Source organism: Macrobrachium nipponense, chromosome 46 (assembly GCF_015104395.2).
Source record: "Macrobrachium nipponense isolate FS-2020 chromosome 46, ASM1510439v2, whole genome shotgun sequence".
In the NCBI taxonomy this organism is placed as follows: Eukaryota; Metazoa; Arthropoda; class Malacostraca; order Decapoda; family Palaemonidae; genus Macrobrachium; species Macrobrachium nipponense.
The window spans coordinates 11,463,048-11,484,045 of record NC_061106.1 but is presented as its reverse complement, the minus strand read 5'-3'; the positions used below and the strand labels follow the sequence as shown (position 1 = coordinate 11,484,045).

General features: G+C 42.3%; 1 protein-coding gene across 1 annotated transcript in view; it reads left to right on the top strand.

Annotated features, from left to right (window-relative positions):
• The window catches only part of LOC135214751 (nuclear cap-binding protein subunit 1-like), a 365,385-nt gene that overhangs the window by 304,843 nt on the left and 39,544 nt on the right, over positions 1–20,998 (top strand). Inside the window, 2 exon segments of the mRNA XM_064249099.1 lie at positions 12,772–13,004; positions 13,153–13,343. Of these exon segments, the coding sequence (XP_064105169.1) occupies positions 12,772–13,004; positions 13,153–13,343 (424 nt within the window).

Sequence of the window (20,998 nt, the reverse complement as noted above, 5' to 3'; positions counted from 1 at the left end):
TTGAAAATGCAATAGATGTAGGGTAAATAAGAACATAGATCCCAGGGAAGAAGTTAATGCATGTATTTTCAGTTTATTTGCCACATTCAGCAGTTGATTTTATTCCAATCTCAGCTATTTATTCCTATATGTGTTTCATATCACCTTTTTAGTGGCATTAATTATACTGGTAATATTGTTTACTTTTGATATTTAGTAAGTGATGATGGATAGAAAAAGGATTAGTACTAATGTCCACCAGATTAGCCAAGTAACAACAATACATACTTACAATGCAGCTACAGCTAGAGACAATCATGTATATACGTAATGTGGAGCTTATCTTTGGCAAGTACTATGTTGACCTAATCAGTTTCTCATTTGTGGACTGGCCTGAGAATTAACAAAGGGAGTATAACAGAAAGATAAGAAACTATAAGAGACGATCTTATGCTATGATTTACTTTCCTATTCTCACTGTCACTCCTTAAGTGGTGGTGCTTCCTGACTGTGAATGGAGCAGTGCTGTATGTCTAGTAATTATTTTGCAGATGTGGCTCTCATGCAGACTCAAATCACAACAGTTTTTTTTGTTCTACCAAGTAAAAGTACTGCTCATAGATGCTTTGCTATTGCTACAGTTTTATCAGTCTCTAAAGAAGAACAGTTAAAAGTTTATATATTCTCTACATAGCATACAGTGGGAAAAGCTGTTCCATATAAGTACCAAGTAATTACAAAGCTGTACTTTTTCACTCGTGTGGTAATTTAAATTTGAATTCGTTGTAGCGCTTCTGTTGTTTTTGTGTTGGTGACTACCCTGCCCACTATCAGGGAACAATAGGAACAACAAAACAGAGGAACTCACTTTTTTTTTCTGCTGGCCTTGAATGCTTGTAGCAGCTTTGCTTGTTTTATTTCATTGCTTGTATTTTGGGAATATTCTTCCAGGATTCAGTGAAGTAGTCACTTTTCTGGTAACCTTCCAGCTTAGTTTAGATAGTTATTATACCTGTATGACCTTTATAATGATGTTGGACTCAAGTTCCTCCAGTATAAGGTATTGTAGGGAGGGTTGTAAAACGGCTGAATAAAGCAACCTACGACTCCTATACTGTCTGCCCTCTGTAGAGGACAAGTGTGTTCAGAGACTTGTGGTGAATGTAAGGATCAGGACAAAAGGCAGTGGAAGGTATTAAATTTCATTTAGAGAAGCTAGATCAAAATCTGAAAAGGAAGGCAGCTGCTAGAGCCAAGATTAGGCTGGTACATAATTTTGCAACATGTCTTAGAAATGATATTAGGGTGTTCAAGGATGATTTAGAATAGGCAGTTATAAGCATTTTAGAGGTGTGAATATATGTTAATAGGCCTTAAGGGACATTGACTTACCCTTTCAGGACCACATTTTAACATGAACCAGAGCGATGCACTGCCACCAAATCTGTTAATACTCTCCTCAGTGAGGAGAAGGGCTGTAAAACTTACTTCTTTGGGGTATGTTGGTAGCCATGGCCTTAGAGCAGTAAGGCACTGAGTGACACTCTCTCTCTCTCTCTCTCTCTCTCTCTCTCTCTCTCTCTCTCTAACTCTCTCTCTCTCTCTCTCTCTCCTCTTTCTCACAATCAATAACTAACATTACTTTTAGTCATAAAATAGGCAACTAGAAAAGTCATAACTTATTCTTTTTAAGTAACATCATTCCACTAGAAGAAATTCCAATTCCCGGTTTTCCAGATCAATACCAGACCTGCCAAACTTGCTGTAAACATCTGTTAAAAAAGAAAAATAAAAGGAAAGGGAGCCCCACATAAATAAATTGCAATAAACCAAAATGACAAATAAAAAAGTCATATGGAAAAGGACATCTCTAAAATAAAGTTTGTTCATGCAACTTACCTGACATATATATAGCTGTATTTTTCTGAAGTCCGACAGAATTTCAAAACTCGCGGCACACGCAGTGGGCGCCAGTGGTATTACCCATTCCCGCTGCTGGGAGGCGGATATCAGGAACCATTCCCATTTTCTATTCATATTTTTTCTGTCGCCGGTCGGTAAACAACTGTTTACAGACCCTCTGCCTAGGATTTTTTGGATTGGCTTCGTTCTTAAGTATCTGGATTGACTGTTGGTTATTGATTCTGGATTGTTGGATTGGCATACGCAATAGTGGACTGTTTTTTTATTTTGGATTATTGGCTTTTCTGTAAACGTGATGTCTGGATCAAGTTCAGTGAGTTTCAGAGTGTGTGTGAAGAGTGATTGTAAGGTGAGGCTACCTAAATCATCGGTAGATCCCCACACATATGTATGGGGTGTAGGGGGCATGTATGTTTATTGGATGATCGGTGCAATGAATGCGAAGGGGTTTGACCGATGATGGATGAAGGTTATGATTCTTATCGGCGTAAATTGGAACGCGATAGGATCAGGAGGTCTTCCTCCAAGAGCGGTTCTTCTAAAGGTAAGGGAAGTAATATTTCACCTGCATTAACACCAGTAGAATTTGTTTCACCTAAACCTGTGATGTTGCCTTCGGGAGGGCCCTGATTCTGTGTCTAGAGAAGGTAATGCCCTTTCTCTGATTTTAGAGTCTTTACGCACTCTAGAATCTAAAGTGTTAGCCTTGGAAACCGGCTCAGTGAAAGTGTGTGATCGTGCCCCTAGTGTTGTGGAGGGGGCGTCAGATCGGCCCCATAATGCCTCTAGGCCTAGACCGCTATCGGACTCCCAGGACTCAGGGAGTGGATATGTCGAAAGCCGCAAGAGGGTTACGGGGGCTCCCCACCAATGCTGGCGTCCCTTCGGCAGGCCCTGTTGCAAAGTACCCAGGCTGTCAAGGAGCGTGCACGGGGCACGCATCCTTAAGGACTGCTTTTTCACGTCCTCCGAAGCGGTCCTCAGCCCCGGCGCAAGGGGTGGAGGGCGCTTGGAGAGACTCCTCGTCCGCTGAAAAGGACGTTTCGTGCTGAGGACGCTTCATCAAGTCCTGCATCGCCGCTTTCTTCGGAGGAAGCTTATGACGCTTTTCCACCTCAGAAGAGAGGTAAAATCTCTTCCGACGAGGTCGCTGGGTTGCGCGCACAGGCGCGTATCCCTGAGAAGCAGGTAGCTGTACCTGTGAGAAGGAAGGAGGCGTCCCCTCGCCCCTCAGCTTCTCGCAGGTTCAGCCCTTCGCCTCCTTTAGTTTCTTCACCTACGCAAGAACATTCTTGTGTCCCTTCAGGACAGTTGTCGGCTTTGATGGGGGCTCAGAAGACACGCCCAGCAGCAGTCGAGCCTAAACGTAGGAAGGACGTCAGGCTGCCTGTCAAGAGGACGAAGCAGTCCCTTTTCAGGACGCCGGGGAGGACGCCTGGAAGGATGACGACGCTCGTCAGGACGCTTTTGTGGACGCTTTTCCGCACGAAAAGGCTTTCGAGAGTGCACAGAAGGACGATTTGAAAGCTAAGTCTGAACGCTTTAGCGGGAAGCGTAAAGACGCTTCTTTAGAGCGAGTTAGGACAGCACAAGTCGCCTCTCATGACGCTCAGCGCTGTCAAGACGCTCTTCTTCCTTCATCTCTAAGGATCGACAGAAGGTCGGTCGCATTGAAGAAGCTTCTGCACCCAAACCTCGGAGATCTTTGTTGAAAGTTAGTCCCATTGGGCGCACGCCCTCTCCGGAGGAGCAGTCTCCGATTCCTCTTAGGGAGGAAGGAGAGCTTAGTAGTCCGGCGGACTCGGTTGAGGAGGAGCAGCCGTCGGTTTCGTCCGTTTCGGATTATAAAGTGCTGGTGCGGCTGTTACGCTCGTCTTTTGGAGACAAGTTCCAGCCTGCAGCTCACCCAGGTCTCCACTCAGTTTTCTTCATCGAAGTCTTGTAAGATCCCAGAGTTCGTGGAAATGAAGACTTCTCGTCCACCAAGAGGGCTTTTAAGAAATTACAAGACTGGATGGAACGAGGAAGGATCAGGGCAAGTCGACTTTCGCCTTCCTCCCTCAAGACTCAGTGGAAAAAGGGGGCATTTGTATGAAACCAAAGGTGAAGTAGGTGTGAAAGATCCCTTCGTCATCCCAAGGGGATTTTGGCTAGTCTGGTCGACGCCCAGAGGAGGCCCTCCCTTTTGTCGACAGCTAAGATTTCTTGGACGCCTACGAAGATAGACCATCACATGAAAGGACTTTTAAGGACTCTCGAAGTCTTCAACTTTTTAGACTGGTGCTTGGGAGTCCTAGATCTTCAATCTAGGAGTCCGGGACTCGTTAAGTTTGGGGGAGCTGTCCAGTGTGTTAACCTGCATGGACAAGGCCGTCAGGGATGGTTCGGAAGAGTTAGTGTCTCACTTTGGTACTGCTTTTCTTAAGAAGAGAGAGCGCTGTTTCTGCAATTTTACTGCAAGATCAGTTACTACGGCTCAGAAAGCGGAACTTCTCTTTGCGCCTCTTTCGAACCATCTCTTCCCCCAGACTATGGTGAAGGACCTGGCAGATAGCTTACAGGAGAAGGCTACTCAGGACCTCTTGGCCCAGTCTTCAAGACGTCCCGCAGTTCCTACTACGTCTTCTTTTTGGACGACCGCCAAAGAAGGTTAAACCCTTTCGTGGGGCTCCTCCCTCGAGAGCTGCTTCTCGAGGGAGAGGGCTTTCAAGAGGAAGAGCTTCTTTCAAGCCGAAAGCAAGCAAGTGAAGATCAAGTCCTTCAGACACCAGTCGGAGCCAGACTGAAGTTCTTTGCGGGAGCATGGAGAGAGAGAGAGAGATACGGACCCTTGGTCCCTCAAAATCGTGGAACAGGGGTACAAGATCCCTTTTTAGATCCTCCTCCTCTATCCAAAACTCCCCAGATCTTTTCTCCTTCATATCAAGGGGAGAAATGACAAATTCTTTTCGATCTTTTAGATCAAATGATCGAGAAAAGAGCGGTGGAGCAGGTCTTAGACCTGTGGGGGTCACCAGGATTTTACAAACAGACTTTTCCTGGTACCGAAGCAGTCGTCGGGTTGGCGTCCAGTCCTAGAACGTGAGCAGGCTGAATCTTTTCATAGAAAAGATAAAGTTCAAAATGGAAACGCCTCCGTCTGTTCTAGGAGCCTTGAGACCGGGCGACTGGATGGTGTCCTTAGACCTGCAGGACGCATACTTTCACGTTCCAATCCACCCTCTTTCAAGGAAGTATCTGAGGTTCGTTTTGAAAGACAAAGTCTGGCAATTCAGAGCCCTTTGTTTCTGCTTAGCATGGCTCCGATGGTATTTACCATGATCATGAAGAATGTAGCGAGATGGTTACATTCTGCAGGGATAAGAGTATCTCTTTATTTCGACGATTGGCTAGTCAGAGCGTCGTCAGAAGAGAGGTGTCTGAAGGACCTTCAGTTCACGGTTAGCCTTGGCGAGGTCCCCCTGGGACTTCTGGTCACCTCGAAAAGTCACATCTTGACCCCAACAACAGTCATCGTGTATCTAGGGATTCAGATGGATTCAGTTGGCTTTTCGGGCGTTTCCGTCCCAGGAACGACAGCTGCAAGGCTTAGAGAGAGTTTCGGCCTTCCTGGGGAAAGGAACTTGCTCGGCGAGGGAATGGATGAGTCTGCTGGGGACCATTTCCTCGCTGGAAAAGTTTTGTTTCCTTGGGGAGACTACACCTCAGGCCTCTCCAGTTTTTCCTGGCAGAAGAATGGAGAGTCAAAGAGGATCTGGATGCGACCTTGAAGATCACCGAATCGGTGAAAAAGCCATCTAAGATGGTGGCTTGATCCTCGGAAGTTTCGAGAGGGTTTACTCTAAAGCTTCTGAGCCCAGACTAGTGTTGTTTTCCGACGCCTCCGTGTCGGGTTGGGGAGCAACACTAGGAGGGGAAGAAGTGTCAGGCACCTGGAGGGGGAACAGGTGTCCTGGCACATCAATGTGAAGGAACTAGCGGCGGTTTTCCTGGCGCTACAGTTCTTCTTCAAGAAAAGGTTGCAGACAAAGTTGTCCAAGTCAACTCGGACAACACCCACGGCCCTTGCGTACCTAAAGAATCAGGGAGGAACCACACTCCTGACCTCTATTTCACCTAGTAAGAGATTCTGCTGTGGGCAAGTGCAAGGCGAGTCAAGATCCTGACGAGATTCATCGCAGGAGTCCAGAACGTCAGAGTGGACCTTCTCAGCCGACAGGACCAAATCCTGCCGACAGAATGGACTCTGCATCAAGAAGTACGTTTGTCGGGAGCTATGGAAGCTGTGGGGACGTCCTCTGGTCGACCTATTTGCGACGTCGAGGACAAAGAGGTTTGCCTCTTTATTGCTCCCCTGTTGTTGATCCAGGAGCGATCGCTATAGATGCACTGCTCTGGGATTGGACGAACTTAGACCTGTATGCCTTCCCGCCATTCAAGATCATGGGGGAAGTCATGAGGAAGTACGCGGCGTCAGAGGGACGAGGTTGACCCTGATCGCCCCGATGTGGCCCACAAGAGAATGGTTCACGGAGGTAATGTCCTCCCTTATAGACTTCCCAAGGACGTTGCCCTGGAGGAGAGATCTACTCAAACAGCCCCACTTCGAAAGATATCACCAAAACCTCTCCGCTCTGGGTCTGAACTGCGTTCAGACTATCGAAAAGTTGGCCAGAGCGAGAGGTTTTTCTAAATCAGCTGCAAAAGCGATCGCCAACGCAAGGATGGCTTCATCGAGAGCTGTTTATCAGTCGAAGTGGGATTCCTTCAGGGCATGGTGTAGAAAGGAGGGGGAATTTCCTCTTCCACTACCCTCTGTGAGCCAAATAGCCAATTTCCTGCTTTTCTTAAGGAATGTGCAGAAGTTGGCAGTCCCTACCATCAAGGGATATAAAAGTATGCTGTCAGCAGTCTTTCGGCACAGAGGCCTAGACCTTACTGACAACAGAGATCTTCACGATCTCTTGAGATCGTTCGAGACAACTAAGATACCTCAGGCGAGGCCTCCCTTCCTGGAACTTAAGACTTAGTTCTAAGACTTTTGATGTCGAGTCCTTTCGAGCCTCTCCATACAGCGTCTCTTCGGAACTTGACAAAGAAGGCTCTTTTCTTAACTGCTCTGGCGCGGCGTAGAGAGTTAGCGAAATTCAAGCCTTAGTAAACAGGTGGGCTTCAAAGGTGACAACGCTGTCTGCTCTTTGAGTCCCACTTTCTTAGCGAAAAACGAGAACCCGTCTTACCCTTGGCCCAAGAGCTTCGAGATTAAGGGTATGACAAGCCTTGTGGGCCAAGAACCTGAGAGAGTCCTGTGCCCTGTCAGGGCTCTCAAGTTTTACGTTCGCAAGACGAAGGAAGTACGAGGTCCCTCAGATAATCTGTGGTGCTCTGTGAAGAGACCACCGATTTACCTTGTCCAAGAATGCTTTGGCTTTCTTTCTGTGAGACGTTATAAAAAGAGGCTCATTCATCTTGCCAGAAGACTGATTTGAGCCCTCTTGCGAGTGAAAGCTCACGAGGTCAGAGACGGTCGCAACCTCGCTTGACTTCCAAAAGAACTGTCGATCAAGGACATCCATTGATTCCACCTTTTGGGAGGAGCAATTCTGTATTTCGCCTCACACTACTTGAGAGATGTGAGAACGATATACGAGGACTGTTGTTCTCTTGGGCCTTACGTTTTCTGCAGACACAGTCTTGGGGGCTGGAGGTAGCTCTTTCCCTATCCCTAGTTAGGTTTAGGTTAGTCTTTATTGTTGTGTTTTTAGGTTGTGGTGAATCTTGTGTTGAAGATCTCCCATCCCTTAGTTTAGGGTTCAAGGGGTCTTTGGATAGTTGGTCAGGTGGTGTCAGTTGCTTCGTTGCCCTCATATGTATGGCTCGATGGTCTTGTCACGTTGAGGTCACGTCCCAGTTGACAGATCATCCAGAGCGCACCAAGCACTACAGGTCTCCACCTGGCTGGCAACTCTGAGTAAGCAAAAGCAGGCTTAAGTGACAGTAATCACAGAGTCTACTTTGCTAACAGGTGAGGAAACCAAGATATACATCAGCTACTTAATTTAAGTTTCCTACAAATCCACCTATGTCTCTTCCCACCCCCCATCCGAAGGTGGGATTCAGCTATATATATATCTGTCAGGTAAGTTGCATGAACAAAATGTTATTGTTATAATACAATTAAGTTTGTTCATACTTACCTGGCAGAATATATAATTAAAGTGCCCACCCTCCTCCCTCAGGAGACAGTGGCATTAATAAAATATGAATAGAAAATGGGAATGGTTCCTGATATCCGCCTCCCAGCGACGGGAATGGGTACTACCACCTGGCCGCCCACTGCGTGTGCCGCAAGTTTTGAATTCTGTCGGACTTCAGAAAATACAGCTATATATATATCTGCCAGGTAAGTATGAACAAACTTAATTGTATTATAACAATAACATGTTTAAAACAAAAAGACAAAGCCACACTCGGGCTTAAAGTTTGCTTACACCCATTTCAGCTGTGAGCACTAACACTTAACTAATATACTATATACAGCCATCCCCAAAACAAGGCCGCTTCTCCTACTTGGGTGCTTCTCTGTCTTAGTTATCTTACCCTCCCATTATGTAGGGGAACAGCTCGTACATACACAAGCACGAACTCTCCTTAATATGACGTCATTGATTCGTCACAAGTTCATTGCACTGGAACAGATGCATGACGTCATATACAAAACTCATTATTACGCCCATAAAAAATCTACCCAAAACCAGATCCTTGCTTCTGCTCATGCACGGACACAAAATGTGGCCTGTCTTTTGCTTAGGCAGCAACTTCCCACCTGGCGCCACCCAAAGTGATGCGTCAACATTTCCGGAAGCTCTCTTCGTTCTCCGGGGGAGCTAACACTGAATCTATCATTTTAAGACACCCTGCTTGTTTCCCTGGGAGTCAAAATGATGATATCTATTGTTTCAAAGAATGTCCATTGCGTATCACATCTGCGTATTAACTGCCAACAAAAAAAAAAGCAATTTAAAAATTAATGTACAGTATATTTGCCTAATTTAGAGTAACAGTAGTAGAAGAATACTAGAAAAATAAGGTTACTTTGGTATTTTGGGATGATACTTTGGGATCTATTTTTTTTTTATTTAAAAATATTAAATTTTAGGATGATATTTTAAGGTATATTTTTTAGCTAACAAATTAAGCAGTGAAATTGTTAAAGTAGGTAGTTATAAGCATTTTACTTTATGAGGCTACAAGATATTTGGCAGTTACAAGCATTTTATAGGGGATTTCTTTATTCCCTGCGGATTTTCCATTCCACAGTAGGTTCTGGAACCTATTCCCGCGTAAAAATGGGGGAGCACTGTAGTCCTTAAGTGGTTAACGGGCCCTGTTTTTGAGCCTCCCTGTTCCACTTTCCCTTAAGAACTTGACCAAGAAAACTTTACGTTGTAGCCTTAGCTACTGCCAAACGAGTGAGTGAATACAGGCCATAGACAGCGAATTGGTTTCACCCAGGGAGACAATCTGTACCTTTACATTTGGTTTCTGGTCCAAGAATGAGGACACCATCCAACCCTTGGCCGTGCCTGTTCACCATTGAGAATCTTATGGACATCCTCAGTCCAGAAGAGGAGAGGGTCCTTTGTCTGTTAATTAGCTGTAAAGTCTTTTTTTTTTTTTTGTTGGTTTCAGATAGTTTGTTCTGTTGGTATCCTTTATTACCTTCTCCATGTAACATTGGATCTTACATGCTTTGGCTTTAAACCTCTTTTATGTCTTCTATTGTGTTGTGTAGCCCCTTCTCCTGTACTTTGTATCGTTCAGTTCCTCCCTTGTTTTCTTACTTCTTAGCCTCTTTGTTCCGTCTCTTTCAGTTAACTCAAGTCAGATCTCATCGCCATGATTTGCTTTTCCAGGTGCCTTTTCTGAGGCAGTTGCTGTTTTGGTTCTGTGGGGTCGGTTGTGATGATGGTGTTGGTATTTGTATCCCCATGAGTTCTGCTACTTCTCATGCTCCTACATATGACAGGTTATTTCTTTCTATGATACTGGTGGTGTGTATTGGTCTCATTATTTTATTAACTTCACTTGTTTTCTCCCTTCCCCCAATTTCTTTGTGTTGTAGGCTTTCATGGAGGGGATCTTTGTTCTTTTTTGTGTTTGGCTTCATCCATTGTTTGATCTTTTCCACCCATTCCGACCTCTCAGTTACATCTTCGGTGTTTCTTCATGTGCCGTTGTTTGGTAGCTCATAATTCATGGTCTTTTAGGGTAATCATCTCTTAGGTTTGTCTCCTTAGCCTTCATTCTCTTTCCAGTTTCTCTCTATACTGGAGAGTCAGTTCTTTTTCTACATGTTCCTTACTTAGTCTGCCAACCTTTATTCTGTTTGGGGTTGTTATTTCTCTCATTCCAGATGTTGGACCAACTTTCTTGTGTATCCTCTTTCAGTCGGGTTGCTTCTGATGTAGCATCTCCATATTTCCTTATTTTCTTCTCTTGTCCATTTCTTCTTCTGGTTTTCCTCTGTAGCCCCAGTCTCTGGTTGCTGGTTACTGTTATTGTGGTAGTCAGTTGCTGGATGACGACCTCCAAGTACCTGACCATCTTCCCCTTCAAATAGGCTGTATACCTGGCTGCCGGATGAAGCTCGTCTGTTGCCAGAGGTTCCATTTACGTTGTTATCGTTTAATGAACTTCTTTATGACATTGTAGAGTTTTTACTATTTAACCCTTAGCTGGCGGACCCCAACCCATCGGTAATAGGAACAGGCAGTCTCTGGTTATCAGCGGACTTGGTTAATGGCGATTGTCTGGCGCCACAATGGGCCAAGTTTTTGGTTATCGGCACCATAGCATATCAGCACCCCACCGAGAACAGAATTGTGGTAAAGATCCTTTCCAAGGAGAGCGGTTACCCATGCAACTACTGACCAGTCCCAGTGTTGCTTAACCAGTCCATTGATGACCTAAACCACTGCCATGGCACCACTATTTTTATTATTATTATAATTATTTTTATTATTTATTTTATTTATTTATTTATTTATTTTTTTTTTTTTTTTTTTTTTGTTTTTTTTTTTTTTTTTTTTTTTTTTGGTCTATCACAGCCTCCAATTCGACTGGGTGGTAGTTTATAGTGTGGGTTCCGGGTTGCATCCTGCCTCCTTAGGAGTCCATCACTTTTCTTACTATGTGCACCGTTTCTAGGATCACACACTTCTGCATGAGTCCTGGAGCTACTTCAGCCTCTAGTTTTTCTAGATTCCTTTTCAGGGAATCTTGGGATCGTGCCTAACGCTCCTATGATTATTGGGTACGATTTCCACTGGCATATCCCATATCCTTCTTATTTCTATTTTCAGATCTTGATACTTATCCATTTTTTCCCTCTCTTTCTCTTCAAACTCTGGTGTCCCATGGTATTGTGACATCAGTGAGTGATACTTTTCTTCTGACTTTGTCAATCAACGTCACGTCTGGTCTATTTGCACGTATCACCCTATCCGTTCTGATACCATAGTCCCAGAGGATCTTTGCCTGATCGTTTTCTATCACTCCCTCAGGTTGGTGCTCGTACCACTTATTACTGCAAGGTAGCTGATGTTTCTTGCACAGGCTCCAGTGGAGGGCTTTTGCCACTGAATCATGCCTCTTTTTTGTACTGTTCTGTGCAAGTGCCGGGCATTCGCTTGCTATGTGGTTTATGGTTTCATTTTTCTTTTTTATTGCACTTCCTACATATGGGAGAGATGTTATTTCCGTCTATCGTTCTTTGAACATATCTGGTTCTTAGGGCCTGATCTTGTCCCGCTGTTATCATTCCTTCAGTTTCCTTCTTTAGCTCTCCCCTCTGTAGCCATTGCCATGTGTCATCGCTGGCTAGTTCTTTAGTCTGTCTCATGTATTGTCCGTTGTCCGTGCATTGGTTTGTTGTGCCAGTCCTCTGTTCTGTCTGTCATTCTCCTGTCTGTATATTTCTGGGTCTTCGTCTACTTTATTAGTCCTTCTTCCCATGCACTCTTTAGCCACTCGTCTTCACTGGTTTTCAGATATTGCCCCAGGCTCTGTTCTCGATGTTGACGCAGTCCTCTATACTTAGTAGTCCTCTCCCTCCTTCCTTTCATGTTATGTATAGTCTGTCCGTATTTGCTCTTGGGTGTAGTGCTTTGTGTGTTGTCATATGTTTCCTGGTTTTCTGATCTATGCTGCGGAGTTTTCTGCCCTTCGTCCATTCCACTATTCCTGCGCTGTATCTGATTACTGGCACTGCCCATGTGTTTATGGCTTTTATCATATTTCCGGCGTTGAGTTTTGACTTGAGTATTGCCTTGAGTTGTCTGCATATATTCTTTCCTGATTGTGTCCTTCATCTCTTCTTGGTGTTTTATATCCCCTCCTTCCATTATTCCCAGGTATTTGTATCCTGTCTCATCTATGTGTTTGATGTTGCTCCCATCTGGTAGCTTTATCCCTTCAGTTCTTGTTATTTTGCCTTTTTGTATGCTGACTAAGGCGCATTTTTCTATTATTATTATTATTATTATTATTATTATTATTATTATTATTATTATTATTAATGGTAATAATAAAAACTGAAGCTAGTGACACCTTTTCATTTCTTTTACATGTAGGTGTGTGTGTACAGTGTTATTAGTTTTCTTTTATAAGAAAAATTTGGTACAATAAGTATACAGGGTATAAGCAAGGAAGATTGGTTTTAGAAGTCTGTGAAAGTAAAACTTTTATAGACAGGATTTTTTTTGTATTTTTACTTTTATATTTGTTTTATACCTTAAAAATTGGGGACAGTAGTCTTCAGTTGAAATAGCATATAATCCAATTGAAATGTAGACGATGGTCCCACAGCTGACATTCCTGGCTTCAATACGGCTCAGCGTCTCGAAGCTATCATCAGAGCAAAAGGAACGTCAACGGAAGTGATTCAGGCTTTAGGTGAATTGCCCAACCCACTGCAAGAAAATGACGAAACCGATCCTCCCTATCATCCTCTGCAGATTCAAGTTTTTGTGCAAACTCTACTTCACCTGGGCTCCAAAAGTTTCTCTCATGCTTTTGCTGGTATTTCAAAGTTTTTGAAGGTAAAGTGGATATTCATAAAGTATTTATGATTAATGATAAATTGTTGAATGCTATTTGATGATTCATTTATGCAAATGTGTCATTTATCTATTTTCCTTATTAAACTAATTGTTTTAACCATTGTTTTAATTGTTTATTTGCACATAGGTATTTGAAGCTCTTGTTGGACCTCACGAAGAAGCCCAGATACTTGTGCTGCGTGAAATGCATGAAGTATGGCACAACCATCAGCAGATGATGGTTATGTTGACAGATAAATTCTTGCGTACACAAATTGTTAGATGTGCATCAGTGGCTACATGGGTTTTCAGCAAGGATATGATCCCTGAGTTCACAAAGTAAGTTGCAGAATATTTCTTTGTTGATACAATGTACATACTACTGCTTTGCTGTTGCCTCTTAACTTAGGTTTTGGTTTGTTAGATTATTTCCGGTTTGAAAGTACAATACAGCACACTCTTAAAGGGGAAGTTTAAACTAAGCTATAAAGAGGAGGTGGCAGATCTGTCTTGGGAAACCAATCTGATTTGTCAAAAGCAATTTTTTTATTATTTCTGTTAACCCTTAAGGGATGGGTGATATATTTATTAAGCACATCCTCAGACCAGGCAAACTTTAAGGTTGGCCAGTTTAAGAAAAAAACACATAAATGTACTTTCTATGGGAAGTTGAAAGTGACTATGTACAACTCTGTGGGGCCTCTTTTGCAAGACACTCTAGAAATATGTGCATTTTACAAAATTTCTTTCATTTTATTATCTTGTAAAATTATAATTACAGCTCACACAATATCATAACAGATAAGAACTAAAATCAGTAACAAATTCTGAGTATATTTATTGTCCTATCATTCCTATTCTTAGAATTCCTGTCTCCCTATGAGACTCCAGTGAGTGACTACGGTATGTGCCAGCTTATAAGACTACTCTGCATATAAGACAACCCCCCATTTGTCGTAAAATTGTAGGTTCAGAGGTATGTTTGCCTTGTAAGATTACCCCCAAATCATTAAATTACATAACTTAATCAACATAACTTAATCAGCTGATGTAAGTTAGTTGGTACATACATAAAAACAATAATTATTGGAATTATTGCACTAAAAATGTCTAAAATCGTAATCCTCAAGATTTTAAAACGTTTGGCAAAGCTGTTACAAAAAAATACTTATTTATTCCCTTAGGAAAAATATAAGGTAAACATCACGACAAATGCCCAGTGCCTGTGACATTGTCGGCGGAGTAATACCCTTTGGAAGTAGACCCCCATGATTGTATTCCTTTAAAACTGGAACGAATCCCGTATTAAGGATAACTGGGGAACTGTCAATATCACAAAACACTTTAGTTTGATTATAAAGTACAGGCAGTCATCGGGTTATGACGGGGGTTCCATTCTTGAGACGCATCGTAAGCAGAGAATCATCGTAAGCCGGAACATCGTCAAAAATCCTAAGAAAACCTTACTTTTAATGCTTTGGGTGCATTCAAAACTTATGTAAACTGCATTCTTATTGCATTTTTGGTGTCATATTTCTCTTGCCAGATCAGCGTTGTAGGCGCTGTAACCCTGAAAATAATTTCTGATGAATATAATTGAAAAGCGCCTTAACCTCGGAACATCTTAAGTCGAACCCGTCGTAACCCGGGGACTGCCTACTACCAAGGAAATATTGGCCTTTAGTAAACAACAAGGCTCTTAAGTCAAGCACGATAGGGAACTATGAATAATGAGCAGACTGCAAAAGTTTTGGAGGTAAAAGCACCATCTGAAAATGGCAATAACACGTACTTCATTCTATTTGCTAATTTTATGAATAAAGTAGCTGCGATTTTTAAACCCAGCTTGATAATTTATAAAAGAAACATATCTGAATTAAGTTCCATTCAGCAACTAAAGACAATGATATCGGTTCCATTCAGCGACTAAAGACGATAATATCGGTAAAACGAAATCAGCTAATTATATAAAGAATGTAAAGAAAACCAGAATGCAAATGGCAGATCGCTCGGTTCATATTATATAATACGATAATATGGTGCTAATACATGCAATATGATTAGATACAGTAAAACAACAATTTTCATAAAAAGATCATTATTCAATATTATTATTTTACTTTTGCTAATGGATATCTGTTAGTGTATCAGCCTAACTGGTGAATCTCTCTCTCTCTCTCTGTGTCTCTGTGATGATGCTCCGTCCTCCACTAAGAAATTCTGGAATTAAGAATTACAGATAAGGTCATTGCAAACCAGTACTGACATAAACAACAGACTTGAGAAATAGCTGATTGCTGATGTTATGTTTTGGAAGCAAAAGCACTGTCTGAAACTGGCAAAACACACGTCTACTTCATTGAATTTACCTACTGTTAAAGTTAGCTATATCCCTATGCTGATTAGGCGAGTCGGCATTAAAAAAAAAAAATTGAATGGCTGCCCAGATGACTGTCTAGTTTACTTGCTCTCCACCAGGTGTGTTTTGAATGTTTTAGCTCTTGTCAGAACTCTCCTTGCTGCCATTGTGTTTAGGGAATTGTTGGTATTCTATGAAGTTTGGCTGTTTCATACCTGTTTACATTATTGTAATTTCAATTTCCTAGGATATATTACACTGAAAGCAAAACCAATAACATCAGGCGATGTAGGAATGATTTTGGTGTAAGCAGGATGTTGGAATTTGAAGTAGATCAAAATTTGGTTTGTGCCAGCTGCAGGGGTACAAACTAGATGTCAAGAATGTAGGGACTTGTTTTAAGAACTTTATGCTTGAATATGTCAGATATAGGAAAGAAAGGAAACTGATAGAATGTGAGAGCAATTAGTTAGGTCAGGACTTAACTTGTCATTCTATCCTACCTAGTGTCCCTTCATCTGCAGCTATCCCTAATCAGACTAGGCATTTTGGTAGTGCTAGTATTGAGACTTCCTATGTATTTCTGCCTTCTGCTCCCCGTTTGGTTCAGGTAAAGCATATCGAGAAATAAGAACATAAAAAACTTATTTTAAGTTTTTTATGTTCATGACGGAAACGTCCTAAATCCCTCCATAGTGTGTGCACTTTTTTTTTGCTTTCCCCTCCCCTGTTAGAAATAAGGTGTTGGTGCCCTTGTCTGTACGTAGCACCCAAGCCTTGGACTGCCCTGCGATAGTGTGCCTTTGAGAAGTGTCAGCTACCAGGGAACCAGGTCAGTTCTCGGGATAATGGGGTTCTGTGCTCTCCAATACCTACTTCGCCCTTTTCACAGTCTGAATCTCGTTTAATGTGTTCACCTAAGGACCGTTTGAGAAACGTAATCTTCGCTCCATATGCGCCTTCTGGCATCATCAGCACCTAGTTAGAGTTGTTAGTAATACATAGGATTAATAATATATATTTAGGTATAGACATTTTTATTGAGACAATAATGTGTGTCTAGCGAGTTTTACACATTCCGATATTACGTCGACTCAGTCAACAGTTTAACCGATCTTTCACGTTTTGGTTATTCTAAATTATCGTGTGCTAGCCTATTTTCTTCTTTCTTCATAATGCTTGTGTTTGCTTTTTGCGTGCGTTTTTCTTCGGCTATTAGCAAATCTCTTACTACTGCCTCAATGTTTCTCTTTCAAGTGTACAATGTTTATAGTATCTTAGGTTCTCTCCAAGCTAGATATTTTTCTAGCTTCAGAGCTTTCTAACAATGTGTCATATAGGAATCCTTTCAAGTATGTCAATTTGCTTTCGGACAAAGGCAGGAGAGTCTTTGCGTTGATGTGTTTTCGGACAAGGCAGAAGAGTCCTTGTAAACTCGCCTCCCCCGCCCTCCAATCTTTCCCATTTTCTTTTGCACCTCGTTTTCTTTCCCTCAGTTGATTCGTGTAGACCATAGCTGAGTCCTGAGTTGCTTAAGACTGTCTCCTTTTCATACAATCGTGAATGTGATACAGTACTTGGTTACCGTTGCTTTCTGTCGCCAGGTGTTAGGAAGAAAGAGCAATCCAAAGACTGTCTCCTTTTCATACAGTCGTGGATGCGATACAGTACTTGGTTATTGTTGCTTTCTGTCACCAGGTGTTAGAAAGAAAGTGCAATCTTTTTTGTTGGCAGCTTTCTCCTCCTGTCGCCTTCTGGCAGAAGAAGAGTTTGAAATGGAGAGACTTGTTTGGTCTGGTCAGCGTTTGTTGCAACATTACGCTTTGCTGCATCCTCATTTAGTTGAGGAAAGAGGCCACATAGAGAATATGTCTGGCTTGTTCTTAGTGTATTTTGGCTCCCTTTAAATATTGGCAGAAGAGAACCTAAGCTTTCTTCTGTTAGAGGGCGTTTCGCAACGTTTCTCGTACTTGGACGCACAAAGTTCCCTTTAGGCCTGCCATGGCTTGTTTTCTTATTTCTTATGAAGTCACGGAGAGCCGAAGATCAGCTCTTGCGATTCACTTACTGACGCTGTAACCGTTTTTATTAGGAGTTTCGGTTTCTTTCTCTTTCCTTTTGGGAAATGAACTCAAGACTGACAGGTGCTTGAGCATGTTATTGGAGTCTGTCTAGCTTGTTGAGTTATTACATTTTACTGAGTACTTTGTCTCTTCTTTGCATCGGCTTAGAGAAGTGGAGGCGCCAACCAAGCGAGTTTGTAGAGCCAGCTTTAAGCTTTTTGCCTCCAGCTGGAGTTTAGCAAGAAAGAGAGTTAATTCATTTCTGATGCTGCATGGTATTGTCCTCATGCTTATACTAACTCTGTTTGGAAGAAGTGAGAACACTTTTGCTTTGTCGGCTTATGCAACTCAAGGTTAAGGCGATAAGGGAGTATTAATTGGTACAGTCTTGTTTTATGCCTTTCGGGTATAATTGTAGACCTCAGTTTTGCAACCTCCTGGCATGCATGGAGAGACTTGGGGACCAGTACCTTATGTGGTGGAGATGGTAAGGGGTGGGGAGTTGTGGTTCTTTTTTTTGGCTGTCCTCCACTGGTTTAATCTCCCACTCATAGCTGTTCCTTTGTCTTCTTCAGCAGAAATCTCTCTCATAAGTCTCTTTTTTTAGTAGGAGGTTGTATATAGAGAGAATGAATGGACTAGGCAGAATTCACTGGGATTTTTACCTCTTTCCTAGCCCCATAAGCAATTGGAGATATTCGTCATTCTGGGACGTTTTGAGACTGAATAACAGGAAGTGTCTGTCCCACATACTTTTTGGTTTTCTAGCATGGTTTTAGTGCCTTTCCAAAGAACGGTCAGACTTGTGGTACACATGCAGAAAGGTATTCCACTTACCAGTACAATTCTCAGTCACGCAAGTTCCTTCAAGATGCAGTTACAAGGAGGTATTGCTGTTCTGTGTGTTTTGTTTGGGTTAGTGTGCACTGCCTCTATAAGTTTTGTCAGGGACTTTGTTGCCCATTGGTGGATGGTGTCGACTTTAGGAACAAGAATCCTTTTGCTTACCGACTTCACTGGTTCAAGTTAGCCAACTCTGTTAACAGTATTCCAAAGGCCAAGGACCTGTTGCTTCACCTGGCCCAGTTTCTATGCATTATAATTTTTTGAATTCTCTGATTCCTCATTCGTATCTAGTGTTGTGGGGATGATTCTTAATTGTGCAGGCTTGTCTGTCAAAGATGAATAGGCCGTGGCCTTGGAACTCAGAAGCAGCAGTCTGTCTACTGCTGAGGGTGCTACTCTAGAGGAATTTTTCAGCCCCTGGAACCTTGTAGACATCAATGTTTTCTGTTTAGAGATAGTAAGACTGCTGTCTACCTCCAAAGTTATCGTTCCATACTTTCCTCAGTGTTGCATTATGTACTTTTAGATCTCGCTGAGAATCAGCACCATAAGGTGTGAGGATTGAACCCCTTCATTTCTATGTCTCTCTTTCTCTCTCTCTCTCTTGGGAGTTTAGATGCAGGTCTAAGGCTTATCTGAATTATTTACTATGAAACCTTTTATTGAGCACTATCAGCAGTTAATGAGTAAATTTATAGCCAGCACCCCTTGAGTAAATTTTATAGCCAGCACCCCTTCTTTAAGCTGTTGTAAAGGGAAGGCTATTTTATCTTTCTGCCATAGAGCTGTTAAGGCTAGTTTTTTTACAGTGAACTGTAAGAATAAGAATTCCAGTGCAACCTCCATAATGGGGAAGAAGGAGAAATGCTACTCTGTCCTGTTGGGCCAATTACAACTTGATCAGATAGGTTAAGCCTGGAAGAGGTAGTTATCCTTTTAGGAACCTAGAACATCTTTGTCAAAGGTTAATCCTGGAAGAAGCAAAGTTAACCATTTGTTTTGTAGTTTTAGGAAATGTGTAGATGTCGTCAAAGGTTAAGTCTGGAAGAAGCTAAATTAACCATTTGTTTTGTAGTTTTAGAAACATAGCTCTCTTTGCCAATGGTTAAGCTTGGAGGAGGCAAAGTTAAACTTTTTGTTTTGTGGTTTGAGAAAACCTAGAATGTATTTGTGAAGGTTAAGCCTGGAAGAGTCAAAGTTTACCTTGTGTTTTGTGTTTTTATAAAACTTAAAACGTCTTAATCAAGGAACACAAGGTCTTCTGTGACATATTTGATTAGGCTATGCATGAGAACTAGCTCCATATCTTCGACCATTTATTGAAGGTAAACAAAATTTCAATTATGGATAGGATTGATGTGGTGCAGTAGAAGTGCGATTTGGTTTTCATACATTCAACTTACCTGTCAGATATATACATAGCTATCGACTCCGTCGTCCCCGACAGAAATTCGAATTTCGCGGCACACGCTACAGGTAGGTCAGGTGATCTACCGGCCTGCCGCTGGGTGGCAGGACTAGGAACCATCCCCAGTTTTCTAATCAGATTCTCTCTGTCGCTGGGAAGGTAAACATATGTTTACTTTCCCTCTGATTTGATTTTCGTGTTTCATCGCCATCGATCTTCTGGGCCGACTTTTACAGGGAAGTACTGGATCGGTGGTTTTGGCATACGTTTATTAATAACTTTTTAATGAATTAACTTCGAAGTTTTCAAAGAATAGAGGATGTGTAACTACCGAAGTTTTTCGGTAGACAATTACATAGTTTGCAAGAAAGGGAAATATAAATATTTATTTCATTGATAAAGTGTAATAAATGTTAGAATTTGATTGAGGAAAATAAGGTAACTTCCTATTTGAGGAAGTCAGAAAAACATAGAACTAGATATGCTTTCTTTATTTAGAAGCTTTAATAGCCCTCGTTCTGACAAGCATTAGAATATTAACAGTACTAGTAGTGTTGTTTCCTCATTACCTTCTTACTTCACAGAAACTATTAAATTCACTTTGCAATTTGAAGATAAAGGAATGTAGCTCAAGATACGAGCTATTATAAGGTAAGAAGTGATTATAGTGTTCCCCATTGCATAGAGGGTGCGTCTGATCGGCTCTGTCTCGCTCCCAGGCCTAGACCTCTTCCAAGCTCACAGGCCCAGAGGAGAAGGAATCGAAAGCCTTACGGAGGTTATGGAGAACCCCCACCGATCAGGCGTCCCCTCGGCAGGTTCTGTAGGACGTCCCAGACTGCCAGGGATAGCCATTGGAAAGGCATCCTAATTCAATGTGTTCCCCTTATTATTATCGTCTTGACGAATAAGGAGAAGAAACATTCAACGGCGTAGATTAAATGAAGATGCAAGATAATCTCGTCTGGCTATCGGAACCTCAGAAGAGACGGAGAAAGGAAGACATCATTCGATAACAGTTGCGGTAGAGGCATTGCCCTATCCGGGTTCGTGCCCCCGTTCCCCCCCCCCCCCCCCGTCCCCCCCCCCCCCTCCCCTTATGGTTTGGAGGACGGGGGGGGGGGGGGGGGGCTATACTATCTATCCCATGGGGGTTTGAAATAGTTATTTCAATAAATTCCTCATCGGTACATGTATATGAAAATATATCTATTCTGAGAAGAACAAATTAGATATTAAAGAATATTTGTTGATCGAATGAATTATATGGATCTCGTTTAGTGAGTACACATATATATAACTTTTAAGCTTCTAGCTC